We start from the raw sequence: 21,101 nt of genomic DNA, 5'->3' as shown, positions 1-21,101 counted from the left end.
TAAAAAATCAATATTAGACAACATCGCATACGTGGCTCTGACCCCAAAGTAAGTAACTAAAGCACTTGTGTTATGGAAATCGGAAACAACGCCGCGGACGGTACAACAAACACCCAGATAATTATAGAAAAATAAGTTTTTCTACACTGACACCGTGGAAAGCGGTGTGCAAGCCACCTGAACACGAATGTCGACAAAAGTATATCCCAGTAGTACGAATTTGGATTTTTTTAAATTGCTACTGATCTGCGTGTTCTAGAGTGAACTTCGTTGCTCTGGTAAAGGGAATTCTCAAATTTGAGACCAAGTGTGGTTGCACATAATTTTACACCGTAAATTTTTTTCTATTTACATCTCTCTTTACGTTATTTTCAGCTTTGTGACGCAGATGTTCTGCCTTCGGAAGAAAGATAGGCACAAGCAGAAAATTCTAAATTAGAAGATTTATCTACACATTTATGTGTTTAAATAGTTTTAAGGATTTTCTGATAAAACGAATATTAAAAATATATCTTCATTTTATATTAAATAGTTTATTTATGTTATAATTGCATACCACATGTATTTTAATCAGCCGTTCTTAAGAATACCTCAATTTTATCTTTTAACTTAGAAGAAAAAAATATATAACTGCGTATAAAGTGCATAACTAATTTAAAAGTGATTTTTAATACTTGACTCATGAATAGAAAGAACTACCTAAATGGCACAATTGTATTCAGTTGTGCCTTTTTGTATTATTATATTGTATTTGAAGTACGTCATAATAAGGACACGGAACTGTGCCCTTACTACAACATTACTAAAAGTTTGAGCTTGTAGTGTGTTCAAAAACTATTGAGATTTATTTTCATAAAAAAATAGTTAGATTCGTCTTTATTTCTTGATCCCGAAAATGTATGTAATTTAATTTTCATAAAAATGTTAGTTTCGTTCCAAGGGCACCATCGGGTTTCATTTCTTTATGAAGTCTTTTGTAGTCTTTGGAATTATAGATGGAATCCTGTACCTGGCTATATGTTTTTAACCGACTTCAAAAAAAGGAGGGGGTTCTCAATTCAACTGTATGTTTTTTTTTGTATGTATGTTACGCTATACTCGAACTCCAGTATTTGTGCATTGATTTTCATGATTCTTTTTTTGTACAACAAAAAAAGAAGGTACCTTCATAGTGGTCCCATTTAATTTTAAAGAAAATCATCCACCTCTAAGAGTGGCTGTTCACGCAAGAAGATTAATTTTTATAAATAGCACCTAAATTTTATTATAAGGAGCAATTATTCTAATGGTTGATTTTGCTATTCTCCAATTTAAGGCGTTTGTCTCTCACTATACTTTGAGTAGTGAGAACCGATTTTTATTATCTCCTGTGTCAAGTCCTGTATAGTGGTGAACTAGGGGATGAATCCTGGTTTGCGCACTTTCCGGTAACCGATTTAAAAAAACTTGGCAAATAGATGTAATTCCACGTACTTTTGAGGTCGGTTTTTTTAGTACTCTGTACTGAGATTATTATTCATTGGTATGAAGCTGTTTACCGTGAACGAAAAACAAACTAACAAATTTTAATGGGTAATTAATAAAACAATAATATGTCTGTGGAAAAAAATTTAACAAATTTACCCGTTTTTTTTTTGTCGGTTCTGGTAATGAAACGGACTTGGATAAACAACTGGGTTCGCATAATATTGAGTTCAAACAAAACCATCTGTACGATAAGGAAAAGATTTTTTTTTGTGGAAATAATTTTATATAACATAAATCCGTTGTATAAATGGTATAAACCGATGATTACCAAAGTGTCAGTCTATATCGACCCCCAAGGGTCCAATTCAGCCAACAAGGGGACCATATCAGTGAAAAAAAAAACCATTTAAGCAAGTCGTGACTAAAATTTTGACTTCCCATTAACAGAGTAATCTGTATTACACATCCCCTGTCATAACTAACGTAACTGACATTTTTTAGCGAAATTGAATTGTTAATATATCTGGAATCAGCGAAAGAAATCTACAACCCCTCCAAAGCAGTTTTTTATATCCTATTTAGTTTCAGTTTTATTTCTAAGCAAAATCAACGTAATTGATATTGCTCAAAAAAAAAACTTTAGGTGCCAATATCTCGAAAGTTACCAAATTGCAAATGCCTTAGTTACGACAAGGAGAGCAGAGATAATTTCCATGTACTTACATAATACTTTTTTACTATAAACATATCAATTATCCAAGAAGTAAACATTTCACAACAAGCAAGATATTTAAATAAATGAATAAAACTATATATTAATATGTGTTTTGTAAAGTTTCTCACTATACAATTAAACTTATCAAAGTTGTGTAGCTGTCAAAACACTTTTTTTTATAATACCAAGTGACGGGACGAACAAGTCATGCGCCTGATGGTAAGCTACACGCCTGCGCAGTTGCAGTGTGGCACTGCGCTGAGAGCTTTAAATCGCAAAGTTCTGAGGAGCACTGCCACTGTGCCCGTCACCCTGAGACATAAGTTAACAAGTCCCAAGTGCCTGTAATTTGAAACACATTTGAAACTGATGAATTTGTAAAAAAATCCTAATTGGTAATTTAGGGGGTTTACGCAAAACAGAGAAAAAGGGCACGTAGTCTATTGACAAAAAAGTTTGGGAACCTCTGTACTAAAAGTAACTCTGTAACACCAATCCTGCATCAATTCATTTTGTCCATATCTTCCATAAGAAGTTCCTATGTTTGCAAAATTGGCATAATTTATTGAGACATAAAAATGTCATAAATTATAAAAACTAGCCGACCAATGGTTGCAAGAGATTGCATGGAACCTGTTCGGTGAGAAGTGACCTCACCGATGGCTTACGTGACGCAATTTTTATTATAGGGACTTTTGTAAATCATTTGAAGATACTTTATTGCTGTTTTAATCTGATTTGTTTGGAACACCAATAGCAAATTGCAGTAACTAGCTTCATTATACGCAATAGAGCAATATTATTGACATAGGTCTATTAGATAGGACCCGAGGATTTTTTTGCCAGCCAACCACGCCAATTACTTGGTCTCAATCTAGGAAATAATTGTATGAGTTCCAGAGTAACCCAAAATATCCTGATGGGAACTAATTTAGAAAAGTTCATTTCCAAAATTGGTTGTTTCTGGAATGGAAGTCGTAAGGATTGATGCGCTTCTTATTGTTTGAATACAATAGTTAAGTATTGGAAATTAATGAAATGCATTTAGAAATCAGGCGCTACATAACGGCAGCTTATTTATAACTTGCTACATATAAAGGAACGTTTGTTATAAAGACGACACTGACTTTAACCAGAAATACCTATCTATTATATCTACCCAGGAGTTTATATTAATACGACCATGAGTGGTAGTCGTATTAAAAATAAATTTGTTTTCTACTGCTTTTGCAATAATAAAATAATAATTTATTTTAGCTTTTTACAGAACACGTCGTATTACTTGTTAGTATTGTCTCAAGGTTGTCTGTCGCCTGACTTTTAAGCTAGGCTAACGTGTGTTACAATAGTCAGTGGTGCGATTAGCTACCTGCTATATAAACAATATAACGCAGGATTCAAAATTATCAAGACATTTACTTTCTTTGATAATTATATTTTAATTATCCACCCTGATTAATAATTTTGTCTGTATAATTTCTGTATAATTTTTGATTAAGAAATTGTCTTTTTTTTTTCAATTTTTATTGCATTGATATTCATTTATTTTTTTGTGAAATTACTCCTCTAGTTTGTTATAATTATTATTACAAAGATCGAACACTCAGAAAAAATCCCTTCGATCCGGCCGTATTCGAACCGACGTCTTCTAGCGTACCGTATTATCTTTTTTGTCTCTATAATTTTTGATAAAAAAAATCATTGGATAAAAGATTTGGAAACATATTTCGAGATTGACACTTGACACATTTAGCTACGTCTGTGAAACAAACATACAGCACGATATTCCTGGCGGTAGCATTTTGTTGTTCCGATTAATTTTATAAATAATAAGATAATTATCAAATTGATAACTAACAAAACTAATGTGAGAGAGTGTGTGTAAGAGTGAAACTGTGTGTGTTGGTATGTGTGTGTATGTCGATAGGTATCTCCAATAAACACTATGCCAACTTAATTTATGGACCTGTTCTGTTTTTATTTTGTTTTTTAATCGACTTCAAATAAAGGTGGAGGTTCTCAATTCGACTGTATTTTTTTTGTATGTATGTTACGCGATAACTTTTTGCATTTGTGAACCGATTTTGATGATTCTTTTATTGTTGGAAAGATGGTACCTCAGTATTGATTCCACTTAAATTTGAAGAAAATATTCCACCTCGTAACCGATCTTAATAAAACTTGGCAAATAAAAATAATAATAATAACGTACACACTCAACATAGCCCCACACTAGGGAAACCCTTGGTCGTGTGTGCCATGGACACACACATAGACAGCCACAAATTACACCCAAACTTACGAGAGAAATAAATGTAGGCCATACAAATATTTCTTCCGGACCGGGAATCGAAATTGGGATCTCTGCGTGGCAGTCCGGCATGGTAACCGTTCGGCCACAGAGGCAGTTCGATGTTAAATAGATGTAGTTCCACGAACTTTTGAGATCGGTTTTTTTTATAATTGTTTCTTTATTTTTTTTTCACAAAATGTGTTTTTTTGCACAAAATTTGGGGAGCATAACTTTAGTAAATGAATATGGCTCATTACAAAAATTACCAAAAAATAAAGTTGGCATAGTGTTCATAGGAGGTACCGATGTGCACTAGGAAGGTAAGATAATGTGTTCAAATTGTTTACAAAAGTAAGGATGGATTAATGTCAATCGTAAAGACGGATCGGCTTACAGTCGAAACCACGTCGGCTTTTCGAACAACAAAATGACAGTTGCCTGTATTAACCGTAATTCTATTAAATGTCGGTCACTTAAATCCGTTGAATGGTTTCGAACGAAAATTTGATCCTTGAAACTTGAAAAGTTTTTCTAATTTACCAATAGTTGTAGGCCATCGTTTAACTAAAAGCAATTAAAAAAGCTTAGCAATTTGCTTTGTAATCAACATGCGCACTGTACAATAGTGTATTAACTCAAAAAGAGGACTTTCTCAGAATCGATGAAAAACGAATTACTCACTTCCCGCAAAAATCATTAAAATTTATATGTTATAGTTTATTATAGACACTTAAACAATTTCTCAAATATATTTAAAAACAAAGTGGACAAAATAATTTCATGTTTTTGAATAAGGATTATTTTGGCCAGAAATAGCTCTCATAAAATGTGTCTCATTTTGAGTTAAATAGATATTTTTTGATTGTTTCTTACAATATTCTGACGACGGTTTTTTTGACGTGTAGAGCATCAAATTTTACGTTCAGTAATGACATAATATTAAATTTCACATATGTTGAGTTAAAACACTGTTGTAATAGAAGTGAGATATATAAAGAAGAGTAATCATCGCCTTCAGGTCAAAGTCTAATAATCTTATTTTCATAGGTAAACAAATTACACTATTAATCGTCATACTGATTAAACTCTACTGTTCATTCGCAAGGCAGATTCCCTTGAGAAGAATAAGCAAGAAACCCCAGGGTTTGCTCCTTTAAATGTACATTTGAATACATTTATCATTACAATATTTAATTTAAACATTTTAAATCGAGACTACATGCAAAAGCTAAACGGGTCACCACCACGGATTTTTGTTATCCAAGTACGCAGAAATATACAATTTAGGTTTCACTATAGTTTTAACCTCGTAAATATCAATTGGAATAAAAAAATCATGATCTTTTTTGAAAAAATCGAATAAAGCACGATTTTTTTGAAAAACCCTAAAAAATCACGATTTTTTTACTTTTTAATTTTATCATACATTTTGACTATATTTTTGCGTAAAACGTAGTAATGTAAAAGGTTAATCATGTAGTAGATCAAAAAATATAAAAAAAATGTGACACAGTAGAGGGTTGGACGTTGTAGAAAAATATATTTACTGAAGACTACAAGAGAGACAAGAACAGTCAAAGATTTTTCCAATGGTTAAGCAATTGTTTGGAGCGATAGCTTCTTCAGCTGCTGAGGAAAGAGTGTTTTCCACCTTTGGAATTGTTAATAGTAATTTAAGGAACCAACTGGGAATTGAAAAGGCTGGCAAGCTAGATTTTTTGTTTAAATATTTATTTATTTATTTGGGATTACAATAGCAAATATACATTAAAAGTAAAAACAGAGCACGAGATGTCTATAAGCATGATAAATAATAATACAGACTATATATGTATGTACATATAATTGTGAAACAAATAAGTAAACTAAATACGTACACTTACATACAAACAATACTTGCTATACACAATAAAACTTAGTATTAATATTTATTATACACTATACCTACATATGAATAAATTTAACTTAACATTAAATCATAAATACTTCTAACATTATAAAAATATCAAACTATAAAAGAAATGAATAAATAAATGAACAAGATAAAATAAATTAAATTAATTAAATGAACCTACGTATCGCGTTTGAAAATTAATTCTTTAATATTTGACTGAAAGGAATGTTTTTTATCTACAAAGTATTATAATAATGATATTGATTTCTCAGATCCAAGTCTTTTTTTTTGTTAAATATGGTTGTCTAATTTTATGTTTTTGTGAAAGAAAATAAAATTAAACACATTTGATTAAATCACTGATTTTTATTGAAAAAATCATTTGATAAACCACCATTTAAATCATGATTTAAATGAAAATTATTTAATCGTGCCAACCTTGATTGGAATCTTAACATAGAAGCGTATACATTGCTCCTTAAATGAATTTGAGACTTTATGAAGACGATTGTCAAGAACAGCTAGTTTATTTAGGTTAGTTAGCTAGGTGACGAAGCCTTCAAATTCACAGGAACGTCATAATTACTTCATAATTCAAGAATAGTGGCCCATACCAGAATTACACATATAGAAATTCGTAAGGTGTGCTGTTTCGTTCCGTAGCTCAGTTGGGAGAGCATTAGCCACGAAAAACCGAGGTAGCCGTTTCGAGCCCAGACCGAAGGATTTTTTCTTTGTGTTCGATCTTTGTATTATTATAATAAAGTAGTGGAGTGATTGCACAAAAATAATTGAAGACCATGATAGTCGAACATCGTGATAAGCAATAAGCTTAATATTGTTAATATATAGATGTATTATACAGCTACATTCAGAAAGTATAAGACACCGAGCTGCTTATAAACTAATCTAATCATGATAAACAAACGACTTGTCGCTACCCTTCAGTTTTTAAAAGATGTTTTTGAGATCGATATTCCAGGAAGCCATAGAATGTCTTCTATTGTTGGCAATAATTTCTTCTAAAGCTGTCTTCTGATGTTTTCCGTAACAAGTGGTACCAACAACGCCTACACGTTGTAATATAATAAAATATTAACTGTTATTATGAAACAAAGTTTATTTCTTTTATCAAATCATTAATATTATTTAGTATGTAGGTAAAACTAGATTCCCTGATTGTTCTTGTTTAATTAAGATAATATACAGGTAAGGTAAAAAAGACAATAAAAGCTTAACTACTAGAAAGTAAAACTAGGATTTTTAAATTATATGAATAAAACTGGGTACCCGCGGCAAGGTGCCCAAGATGCTGGCAGCGTTCCACCTTTGTATTGCTATGCTAACGCGTTGGGTAAGGTATATATAGGTCTATTAATTTTTTTGATCAAATTTTGTGTAGATGCAGGGCACTGGGGCCCCACGGGCCAAGGGTTTCGACTCCAAAGGCTGTAAATAGGTAGTCGGAGACAAGATCCTGGTACATATTGCTTTTAATGCCGCCAGCTCAGCTGCGGAACCAGCCCTCTTGCTGGTGTGATGGAGATGGGATGGGGCAAGTGTATCGGCACATGTGGCGTCCCACACCAGTGCCCGGTCCATACTCCAAGGGATCAGAGTCATTCCGTCCGGGCGTTTGTCATCTGTTCGCGACATGCCGCTTGGTTCGAGAATAGCGGGCTCGTTAACAGTGGCTAAGGCCCGGCGGATGATGTCGTTGAGGGTTGCATGCTGGGAGATATGGCCGGCGCTTAGCGGGCAGGAAAGACTGTGGTGACCCTTTGTGGAGAGCATTTACGTCTTTGCCGCAAGGACACCGGTGAGGATAACAAACACCGAGGCGGAGGTCTGCAGCTATGCGAACGGGCTCGGCGCTCGACGTAATTACATTTTGCCGAAAATTAATCATTTACATCAAGAACACAGAATAAGGACGATGGTAGCCCAGAGAAATGATTTAATAACGCACACACTCAACATAGCCCCGCACTAGGGAAACCCTGTGTCGCGGGTGCCATGGACACACACATAGACAACCACAAATCTCGTTCGGCCCGATACACAAAAGAAGTAACGCGACTAAATTAGAAGACGCATGATGCGAATGATTCATACTTTTGACGGGACGAACAAGTCGTGCGCCTGATGGCAAGCTGCACGCCTATCCATAACAGTGCCACTCAGAGCTTTAAATCGCAGATCTTAGGGGCTTAGTTCACTAGGCCCATGTGCCTGTAATATCATCAGCGCCCTTACCCTTCAAAACCGAAACACAGTAATGCTGACATTACTGCTTGGCGGCAGAAATAGGTAAGGTGGCAGTACTCCCCTGGACGAACTCTTTCACAAGGAGCTTTACTGCTAAAAACTTATTTCATAGTAATTGTTTCAGACGGATGTCTAATGGGGTAAACACTCTTCTTACAGTGGGACGAATAACGAGTTGATGATGACGATGATGACAACATGGAGTACGATATTGTAAATCAAACTGTGCAAACAACGTTTTTCCGTCACAATCCACCTCCTACTAAAAAGTAACCCATGGATTACTAAAGCTCCACGTGATCATGTTAAAAGTGCTTTCATCATATGAAAGTCAAATATAATACGAACTACACGAAACCAATTCTGTATGCATGAAATATTATAAATGTCCTATTTACGCATAACGAAATTACCGATTAATTTCTTCAAACCTCTCTCCTGAGAAGTTGTCATTTTGAAGAAGCAGATTTACTTGATTTTTAAACGACTGCAAAAAAAGGAGGCGGTTCCTTGTTCGACTATATTTTTTTGTGTACCGTGTGAACCGATTTTGATGATTTCTTTTGTAGGAAGGAGGGTACATCAGTATTGGTCCACTTAAAATTGAAGAAAACATTCCATCTCTAAGGATGGCAAACCAGCGGACGAATCCGGTTTCACGCACTTTCTTTGTTTCTTGTTATGTTACGGCTTATTTTGTAATAAGATCGTATTTTTTTAAATAATGTTACGTTCTTTATACACCTGGATGGAGTGAGCTGGTGATCTGTAAAGCAGGTCCCCAACCTATTACAGACTTCAGCTCTCACTAAAGAACTTGTTACTATGCATGAAATGTTTGTATTTGTTATTTCCAGTAAACGATTTCAATAAAACTTGGCAAATAAATGTAATTCTACGAACTTTTCAGGTCGGTTTTATTAGTACTCTGCACTGAGATTATACAAAAAATGATGTGAGTTAGAATCATACGTGTTATCTTTAGCATCCTTAGGCTCAACTCACACTGGCGCACAATCGAAACGTCGCGTCGCGTCGCGTCGCGTCCTGTTTTTCAACTAGAACGCCTGGCGACCCACGTCGACGCGTGACGACGCCTGCATTAGTGCGCCTGTATAACAGTGTGGTCGGTGTCTGACGCCTCACGCTCAAGTAACGCGTCGACGCGGGAAGCCGCTCGATTCTGCGCCAGTGTGAGTTGAGCCTTAGACGTTCCTACGTCTATGGATGTGTGTTTAGTTATTTTAAGGCTGTATATAGTTGTCTGTCGTATACAACAGTCATTTGTTTCGGTAATCATGAACCAGGAGAGGGCGTGTATTTATTTCGTTGTGTGGGCACGGAGAATGGACGGTCAAGTCGTAAGGACCTTGTGTGAAATGTTCACTTAGTAGTTTATATCTTCCTGTTATTCTCTTACAGCAAACTGTTTTTTTATTCGGTTCACAAAACTAGATACAATTCCAAAATTAAGTAAAAATGTTTGGTTTTTTAACCAAACACTTACTATTACTTACCCTTATGTTTAATGATACTGGAAGAATGTACCCTAGTAGATGTGAACACAGCATTCAAATGAAAAAAGTGCATAAATAATAATTAAGTAACGATAAGAACTTGTATTTAATATTTTAAGGAAACAGATAACCACATAAGCCGTGGTAATTTGACCTACTGCGTCACAAGCAGAGGCCGTGGGTTCGAATTCGGGACTCGCATCGAGGAACTCTCTGAGCTAAGCGAAATTAAATTTGAAATTTATCATAAGCTTTTCGTTAAAGGATAATATTGTGACGAAACCTGAACGAAAAAGGTTTACAACACTCGAAAAACGTGTGACGTCAGCAACTCGCATTGGACCAGCGTGGCGGACTATGTCCTAAATCCTGACCTGAGAGGAGACACGTGCCCCGCAGTGGGACGTGTGAATGAGTTGATGTTTTGAGGTTTGTGATGAAAAATAAAATGAAAAACGAATTTCAAATTTTTTTTCTACCAAAGTCATTAGTGCTGTTACTGAGAAAGGTTACCTTTAGACAATAAAACGTTTCGCGAGAACAGTCTAAAGCACGTTGTTATTTAGCGTAAGATAGGCCCTTTTAGTTTTCTATCTGAAGGTTGCTTACTCTGATATATTTACATTAATGTTGTGAGCCATTGCAATTTCAAATGTGCAATAAAGACTATTTAATTTGTATGGAACATATTACTTATAATTTTTTTTTAAATGAGTCGGTATAAAGGCAAAGAAATACACGCAAAAGGCATTCGGTGTAAAATATTAGTCGGTCGGCGGTTGCATAAGGCCGTTTCCATATTCAAAGTCCAGGCCATAAAATTATCTCGAGGTAGTGGGCTGTAAATACTCGGACTGTATAAAGAGGCACGAGTACTTCGATCGTATAACATACTGTACGAAGTCAACAGCTTATCTCTCGTATCTTGTACGGTCGTTCTCGGACTAGTGTTCACTTGCAATTTTGATTATTTAAAAATTCAAGTATTTTATTGTGTAATTATTAAATAATATTGTATGATAAAAATCGAATACTTAAACAATAAAAATTGCTACGGAAATTAGGTAGTGAACATTAGTACGAGAATGACCAAGTAACGAATTTGAAAATAGAACATTTTTTTAAATCTGAATCGAGTACCTATATTTGTTTTTTTTTTAACAGACCAACGTTTCGGGCTTTTTACAGGTCCCATGGTCACGGCTGACTGAAATGGTAAAGTCATCAACCAGTTATATAATGAAAACTACCCCTTTCTGAACTGTGGTTAAAAATCATCATCATCAACCCATTTATACGTTCCATTGTTGGACACGGGTTCAGGCCATAACCCCCACTCTCGTTCAGTGCGGGTTGGGAACTTCGCACGTTTTCCAAGAGTTGTGACCTTTTTCGACATGCAAGTTTCGTCACGATGTTAACCTTCACCAAAAAGCATCATAGTAAATTTCAAATTAAATTTCGCACATTAATTCCGAAAAACTCAGTGACGAGTGCGAGCCCCAATTCAAACCCACTGTCTCTGCTTGAGAAGCGGTAGGTCTAGTAGCAGTAGAGCTTCATGTGAAAGAGTTCGTCCAGGGTAGTACTGCCACTGTATAGGTAAGGACCTATGTCTGCCGCCAAGCAGTAATGTCAGCATTACTGTGTTCCGGTTTTGAAGGGTAAGGATGCTGGTGAAATTACAGGCACATGGACCGTGTCAAATTATGTCTCAGGATGTCGGGGGCAGTGGCAGTGCCCCTCAGATCTTTGCGATTTAAAGCTCTGACGATACTGCAATTGTTATGGACAGGCGTCATCAGGCGCGCACGACCTGTTCGTCCCGTCACTTGATATTATAAAAAAAAGGTCAAACCAAAGTTGAACGTACATTCCCAGCAAATAAAACGAATTAATTCTAAACATTCTGCAAATGTTGTAAAACGACACAAAAGTTGTAAATATTTTCTTTTAGATTACAGTAATTTTGTATTATACTGAATTAATATTTATCCATGCAATTAACAAACCTGCTGTACAGTCACGTAAAATAACACATATAATCCGATTATCTCTGGAAATTTATTGTTAAAATGTTATGTTATATAACAATTGAATTTAGGATTAGCTGTATTACACATTACTGCACGTGACTGTACCTATTATACTCGAAATTCGCGGTCATAAGGTTCTCGAAACGTCTTTTTATTCGATTGTAAGTCGATTTATAGACTACCGACGCTTCTTTTATACGGGCCGCAGTTGTTTCAAGGCCGTCTGGAAATGTCGCGACCCTTTATTTATTGAGGACCTTATTGAATGGTAAAAAGGAGCAACAAATATACGCACTTGGTTTTGATATCTTTGATTATTCATTCTTTTACCCACCGAATGCTTGTTTGTGGGATATTTACTCCATTTGTCATCAGGCTGAACTTATTGTCAGTTAACTGGGGCTTACTTCGGAGGGCATCTCAAGTAGAGTTTTTTTAAACTTTTCTGATAAATAAATATCGACGCTTGAAAGGTAAAATGGTATAAGCGACACTTTTGGTCATATTGAGTTATAGGTGCCGTTGGAATCATCTAATGTTTCTGATTCCAACGGCATATATTACTCAATATGATACAAAAGTGTCGCTTATCCGATTTTGCTTTTCAAGCGTCGATATATATTTTCCGTCTCGATTAAAAGTAATTATTTTTGATAATTATTTTCTATTGCAAGAATTCCTATAAATTTTTCCCCGAACTCAAACTAATGGGACTCTGAATCCGAACTTCTATTATGACAGTAACTTCAAATTAGTCATAGTTTATTCCTAAAAATAATTTGCCGTCTTTTTAAAGATTTGGAAGAGATGCAAGAAACTGAAAAATGAAAAACACTTTATGAAACGCCTCTGATAAGATTTTATGCACTTGTCGACACTTCGGAAGTAGGTTTCATGGGTTTCTCACAGATATCACTACGGCAAAAAGCCGTTAACACCAAAAACGAAGATCTGCAACAAGCACATAGAGAAGCTCGTAAGGTCTGCTACTCGTCCCGTAGATCAATTGGGTTCGAGTTCGAAGCAATTTTTCTTTGTCACAAAAAAAAGGAATGGATATCATGGCAGTAAAACCACGACGATACTCAATAAAATAAATATTGCATCTCGGAAGTAGTTTTTTTTCTTATTCCTTGACACTATGGCGTCCAGCCCTTTGGCCATATGCAATTTCAATTGGATTGCTAATTTTTGGTAATTCTTAATGATGAAAATTTGTAATTCCAGTTAAATTCAAAGTAATTTTATAAATTATTTAAATACTTACTTTGTTTTCCAATAATTTATTATCGTTTCGCAAAGTATGATTCATTCAATTTCTAAATATAAACCCCGAACTTCGCTTTTGACAGAAATTGTTGGGAAATAGCCCAATAATCCATTAAGTATACATTTTCAATATTAATCGAAAGTAGACTATTTACAGTAAAAGCCTTTTGATTGAATGGAAAGGTTTTAAATTATATTTACTCTAAGGACTGACTTACAATATAAACAAACAAACAGGCAAGCAGAAATTCTAAAAATTATTAATTGGGTTCTGTATAGATTGTTCACATTTTTTTTATACAAATGTAATATACAAGCGCAGCCAGACTAATTTAGCAATGTACGTGAAAACGACATAGTTGATGTTACATTGCGTTAAAACACGTTTTGTCTGATTTTTTATATGTAAATAAAAAAAAAACGCGTTTGACCTTTATCTCACCTGATGGAAATCGACGATGAGGTCGACGATGGAGCATGCACACCTAAATAATGCCTGTTTATTCTCGCCTTAAAAAGGTCCAAGTTGTAACGTTCAGGGAACAAGTCTGCGTGCAGGGAATTCCACCCCATAAACGTTCTCCATATGAATGTGGAAGTTTAACGCTAATATTTGGAACATCCACAAAATAGGGATGGAATCCTAGCCTACGTCTAGTCCCCCGATGATGGAAAGGGGAAGGCGGAATTAATTAAATCATGTAATTCCATCGCACACTCTCCGTAACATTCAGACAGAATAAAGACTTCTGTTTAAAAATTAAATAGTTTTTGCAGTGTTTAGCAGTGTTTTAAATGTCGAAAATACACATTTCTCTAAAAGTTTTGTCTAAAATATTTTCAATGCACCTACAAACCTGGTCATTAGCTGGTCATTTTATTATAATGAACATACGTGTTTACATATACAGAGATTGCAGTTAAGTCGGTTTACTATAGATAAATTTATCGCAATTTTTATTGATGAGTTCCTTCTTTACGAGCTTCCATTAACACCTCAGGTTCGGGATGATTTACTACATTGTACATAAGGTATGCACTTAGTGCACAACTATTTTATCTCTCTAGTTTTATCCTGCATACATAGTAAGTATTATCATTATGGGTCATATGCTAAGTTTTTTATTAACACTCACAAAGTATACTTTGTGATCAGAGATGGGGAGTGGGTTAAAACCCAATCAACCCTCCCGGGATTTTACCCAAAGCACAGGATTTGAACCCATTTCTGTCCGAAATCGTGGGCACGAAATTTGGCATAATTCCATTACAAAATATAATTATAATTCCAGATATAAAGCCGAAAACCCGACAAACAAGCACATAGAGAAATTCGTGAGATCCGCTGGCTCGTTCCGTGGCTTAGTTGGCATAGCGTCTGACACGCTTAGCTAGAAGACGTCGGTTTGAATCCGACCGGATCGAAGGAAAATTAGGATGCAAAAGTGGTGAAAGTAAAGAGTATCCTCTAATGTAAGTTGGAAATGAAACAATTTTTTCGGATCTAAATCGCGTGTAACTGTTGGTTTAAACAAACCAACAGTAGTGCAGTCGAGCTCCTTGTGAAAGAGTTCGTCCAGGGAAGTACTGCCACCTTACCTATTTCTGCCTACAAGCAGTAACGTGAGCATTACTGCGTTCCGGTTTAGAAGGGTTAAGGGTGCTGGTGAAATTACAGACACATTTTCTTCAACTTAGAATGGGTTCACTACTGAGGTACCCCCTTTACGACAAAAAAAAGAATTATCGAAAGCGGTTTTCAAATTTCGGAGTAATCACGCAACATGCACACAAAAAAATACAGTCGAACCTCCTCCTTTTTTTAAAGTTGGTTAAAAACACTTGCATTTTGAATAATATTGATGTACATCACTACTATTTAAATTTTAAAACTTATGAATTAAGAAATAAACTTATCAAGAAAAAAATGAATAGCCGCAATTATAAATATGACTTTGTACAGAAACTTGGGAGTTTTTTGTATAGTAACACCCAAAAGATGTTTGTATAACAGAAATTATAAACCACCTTATTCCAGTAAACACTGTTAAGGAAAACTCAACAATATCAAAATGTAACATTTCAAAAGCACGAATTTCCAACCGAACAGTGCACTTGTTCGCTTTAATATCTCGACCCATATTTTGTCCCGTGTATCCATTGTCCGACTGTTTATGTCCCGCTAAATAAGCACGCGTCCCGAAAACCGCAAGTTTTTCTAAGAACAAAGATCTGATGAGCACGAAAAATTTTCAGTTCCGAAGATAAAACCAGCGAGTCTTTCTCTATATAAGCAATGTAACGTCAACACTTTTATCTATGAATATGTTACAAAAGTGTTTCGAATTGTCAAAGATTATAAATAAAAGCTAAAACATGTTCTATAGGGGTTTGGTTAAAGTCTTTAATCATAAAAATACACTGAATATATACGACAAATACATACGGTGTTACGCAACACAAGGATATCTAAAAAATTGTAGTATACTTTAAATTTCAATTCAATGTCGTCGTAGGAGATCAAACTCTAGAAGAAAACAAAAGAAATTCTACTTTTTGTGATGAAGTACTTAATTTTCCATTAACTGAAGAGTAATTACTGCATAAAAGGCTTTATGAGTACAGAGTAGACGTATGCGGAGATAGGGGCGTCTCAAAAGTAGGACAACGGATGTTGGCCGCTACATAGCTTAGTTGCAATCATGCTAAAACTGGACATGGCTCTCATGGACTGAGAAATACAAACTCCTTTTTAATAACTCGTCGTTAATAACTCCTCTTTAATAGTTTTTAAATTAACACTAGATTCCAAAGTTAGAAAAAAGTTTTAAATTTAGAACAGTTTTATAAATGTCAATGGTCTCGCACAATTATTTTTTAAAATGAATTTGAACATGGTGTTCGCATATTAAAAGACTAGAGATGCACAAACGATACTTTTGAAGAGTTGTTTTTAAATAACATAAGTAAGTATTTAGTACAGATAAAATGAAATGATAAAGAGGATTATAATATTTGAACGGATTAAAGTACGTATTATAGGTAAGTTAAATAAATGAAATATCTATCAGGATTATTTTGTTTCATGCTATTCGTCATGCACTTAATATTTATTATAAGGATGTTTTGGTTGGAGTGACTCAGTTAATTGAATCATTCGGTTAATCACGATTCATGCAATATACAGGGGTTGCACATTCTTTATACATCAAATGACGTACCCTGTACCAAGTGGCCACCTGTGTTGTCGCAGTCACCACCGAAAACAATATACATAAATATTATGTTAATTGAATTATGTTAGAAACTAGGTTTATCGTCTACAATTAATTATTATTAAGATAAGGTGAGTAATTAGGGCATCGGTTATAATTTATGTGTGTATTTACAAGCTTACATATAATAATTTTCGATAGATTAGGTGAATAATAATTATTTGATAACGTATTATTTATGCTATTGATAACAACACAAAGAACTTCGCATCTCTAATATAAAAAAGTTCAAATTTTCATCACATCTCACTTTCTTTTATAATTGGCCATAGTTTAAAAAAAATTGAAAAGTGTCGCTCTATGTCTTCGGCATTTCACGAATATACAATTTAAAAAAAGAATAAAGCTACAATACACTATCGTTTGGAATGCCATCGAAATTAAATAATTTCGCGCCAATTCCGTAATCAGATAGTATGTAAATAGCATAGTGCCGTGCTGCGAGTACGTTTAAGAAATTACTTCCACGTAACGGTAAAACTGGTTTGTATTGTCGAGTGTCGACGAGTGTCGGGCCACAGTTTAAAAACCTTATCGTTGTCCACTTCCAAGAAGCATAGCAACTGTAAAAAAAACTCAAAACAGCATAGAAAAAATATCGAAAATTATACATAAGCTAGATGTATTAAAATTTGTGGAAATTTTGAAGCTAATAAGGCCTATGGTGTCGTGAAAAATGTGTATAATAAATTTCAAATTAATGACAATAAACATAGCACTTAAATTATCTAGTTTAAGTTACCCAGTAGTTCACTGAGCACAGTAACTACGAGAATGGAATTCATAAGCATAACAGCTACGCGGGAACATAATCGAATAGAAAGACAGCTGTCTTTCCGTCTTTCTTACAATAAGAGCAAATATAAATTACATTATAAGACCTGATTCTCATAAAAAACGAAATCAATGAATAATACTTTAAGTAACAAAAACTACGGATTTACAAATGTCAGCTATTTATAAATCGACATACGAAATTACATTACGAAACTTTTAAAAAATTATAATTTTTGACCCTTCATATTATATTCTATGGTATTGCGTAGTGCGGTGTGTGATTTTACTGTGATCTAAAGAGATGCGAACCGCGGTCGCCAATTAAAGTGCCTTTTTGCTCGTAAGTGGAAGCGGTACCAACCGCACCACAAAAAATGGTCCATATTTGAGGACATGCTAACTGTAAAGGCGGTAAGAAGAAACTATAACAAAAGGACTGTCGAATTTAAGAATTACGATGTATTTACTGTACAAGTACCATCGCCAACTCATTTTATTGAAGTTTAAAAAAAAAACTACGTTCATAAAAATGGAAGTAAGTTGCTAGTTCGCGAACTCAGTTCATTAAATCGTGCAAAATAATTGTGCATCTTGTGTTTAATGTTTCTGCATGCAATTTATTTCACCCTCTCACAATCAATTCATTAGCAGTAGAGCTCCTTATGATAGAGTTCCTCTAGGGAAGTACTGCCACCTTATCTATTTCTTCTGCCGCCAAACCGTCATGTGAGCATTACTGAGTTCCAATTTTAAAGGGTATGGTGAAATTACAGACACTTGGTACTTGTGAACAAATTTTTTTATATAACCTCAAGCGAGACGGGACGAAGAAGTCGTGCGATTGGTGATAAGCAACACGCCTATCCATAACATATGTCTTATGTCTCAGGGTGACAATTCAATTATTTTTTTCCTTAACATTGTGACGTCTATTAGTTTTGTAAATAACGGTGTAAGCTCCAAAGTGATAAGATATGGCATCGCCCGGTTTTATTTTGTATATGAATTCACTCGTTGTACTACACACGGGCACCGCGGTAAGGTAGTTACCACATTTAACCACAAGGAATCGCTCTAACCCGGTCAAAAATAAACTAACATAAAGCTATGTTTATGCAATAAGAGCGAAAAAGACCTTGTTCGTTTTGAGTCGGCAGTCAAAGCGCGAATCGCGAAACGTTCTTTTGCGCTCTTATTGCATGGATTTATATACTTCTGAACGGCTGCTCAAGCCGATTCAACGATAACAAGTATGGAGATTCCCTTAGTGTTCTGATGACGGGCGCGCAGCAGAACTACGTAGCAACACAACGCCGTGTGGGTTCACACTAATAACTTTCTGTATTATTTATGACGGAAGCGCTTTAATACTCGCAAATTAATTGAAATGACAGGAAATTACAAACGATATATTCCGTTACATTGAGGTTTGGATGTTAATTAATAATATTATTGTTTTTTTAAAGCATTATGTGCGCATTTGCTGTTCATCTCGTCTGATGAAAAGTGAGGACACCTAAATAATGCTTGTTCACTCTCGCCTTGAAAAGGCTCAAGTTATAGCGTTCAGGGAATAAGTCTGCAGGCAGGCGATTCTATTCCATAACCATTTGCCATATAAATGTGAAAGCGCAACGCTTGATAAACGAAGATATGTAATTGTCTTAGCCAGGTTGTATTCTAATCTATCTTTAGAACCTTTTTAAATTAAGAATTTCGCAATTTAAATAAGAGTTCCACAAATTAATTAATTCACACAAAGGCGCATAGGTGTTTCAAGTCCGTTTTTATACCCGTATCGAATTACGAATCGGATGCGTTAGCAAAGCCGTCATCATGTATGCATGCATCACATGTATTACAAAAGACATATTTATTACCCAATGCCACCACTATAAGATGACCGTTAACATTTGATTGTAGCATTTTAGCATTTTAGTAGCAGCTCCGTGTGAAAGAGTTCGTCCAGGGAAGTACTGCCCCCTCACTGATTTCTGACAACCAGTAATGTGAGCGTTACTACGTTTCGGTTTTGAAGGGTACCAGTGCTGGTGAAATTCCAGGCACATAGAACTTGTCTACTTATGTCTCAGGAATTATTAAATCATTCTTTGCATCAGTGATATGGACTGGACAGTCGTGTCGCTTACCATCAGGCGCACGACTTGTTCGTCCCGTCACTTAGAATCATAAAAAAGCCTCATTTTAAAATGGCAATCTCACGAAATCGTAGTTTTTTTTTATATATTTGTTATATAAAGTAGGACGCAAACGAGCAGATGAGCCACTTGGTGGGAGGTAGTCATCGCCGCCCATAGACATCTGCAACATCAGATGGGCCGTCTACGCGTTGCCAGTCTTTAAGAGATCCGTTTACACGCTTTTTAAAGCACAAAGGAAATAAATACTTCAGGATGGAGTCCATTCCACATCTTGCAGGTTCGAGGAAGGAACGAACGTAATGCCCGCGTAGTTTTACAATGCCAGGTATTAATGATTTTTTCTTTTTTTATATTATTTATCATACTTAGTGATGGACCGAACACGTCGTGCGCCTGGTGCTAAGCGACGCGCCTGTCCATAACAGTTGCAGTGCCACTCAGAGCTTTAAATCGCAAAAATCTTAGGGGCACTGCCACTGCGCCCGTCACCCTGAAACATAAGTAGGCAAGTCCCATGTGCCTGTAATTTTACCAGCACCCTTACCCTTCCAACCCGGAACTCAGTAATGCTCACAATACTACTTGGGGGCAGAACTAGGTAAAATGGCAGTACTTCCTTGAACGAACTCTTTCATAAGGAACTCTACTGCTATCTACTGATATTGGTGGGGGCTTTCCTCCTTTGGCGGGACGCGCGATTGTGGAAACGCAACGATGACATCAGTTCGAAAAGTTTCTCTGTAGCAGTAAAACATCGTAGTAGATAGATTACACAATTATAGTTTTGCATTAATGCAGATATTGTTCAGTCTTAAATGCTCATATTACATGTGAGTACATTTCTCCCTTTATAAACGGCACACTATAATTCTTAACTATAAAATCTATTATACAGTTACACACTATCGTTATAAAGTGGACATAGCATAGTGAATGGCGATGTACCTAGCTTATTGCGATTTACGAGTTCGCCGGACTTGTCCCGCCTACGGCTGCCTACGTGTATTGCACTTTTATAAATGTATTGCATGCTTGTAGGCTGTGTTGAATTAATGTTTGGCAAAGTTATTAAAGACTCCAGTTACCAGTAATAATAGGAATTGCAACATTGAATATATGTCAAATCAACTCAACAACGTCTACCACAAGGGCGTATATTATGGCCGTAACTATTTTATCTACCTATACATACATATATATCCGCGTTTAAATGTTGTAGAAACAGTATATACTTGGACTAGGGCTAAATTCAATTCATGAAATTGGGTCCCTATTTTTGCCGTGCTGATAAGTACAGAAGTGTATATGTATTTCAAACATACTTACTGTTAATATACTAAGCACAGCAGATTTGTACGCCTATGCTTATACGTTGGGTAAGGTAGTTGCAAGCTCCTAGGGTCTCGTATCAATTTTTGCTACAGCATT

General features: G+C 35.3%; 1 protein-coding gene across 5 annotated transcripts in view; it reads right to left on the bottom strand.

Moving 5' to 3' along the window:
• LOC113235497 (protein shank) overlaps positions 1–21,101 on the bottom strand; it is a 209,532-nt gene that overhangs the window by 148,246 nt on the left and 40,185 nt on the right. For 4 of the 5 annotated variants that reach the window (XM_026471209.1, XM_026471212.1, XM_026471211.1 and 1 more), the window contains exon 3: positions 16,681–16,698. The exons of the other annotated variant lie outside the window; for it this stretch is intronic. In XM_026471209.1, the coding sequence (XP_026326994.1) occupies positions 16,681–16,698 (18 nt within the window). The remainder of the gene's footprint in view (positions 1–16,680; positions 16,699–21,101) is intronic. 5 annotated transcript variants of the gene reach the window in all.

Source organism: Hyposmocoma kahamanoa, unplaced genomic scaffold, assembly GCF_003589595.1.
Source record: "Hyposmocoma kahamanoa isolate Upper Pololo Valley unplaced genomic scaffold, ASM358959v1 87, whole genome shotgun sequence".
Classification (NCBI taxonomy): domain Eukaryota; kingdom Metazoa; phylum Arthropoda; class Insecta; order Lepidoptera; family Cosmopterigidae; genus Hyposmocoma; species Hyposmocoma kahamanoa.
This window is presented reverse-complemented; position numbering and strand designations above follow the sequence as displayed.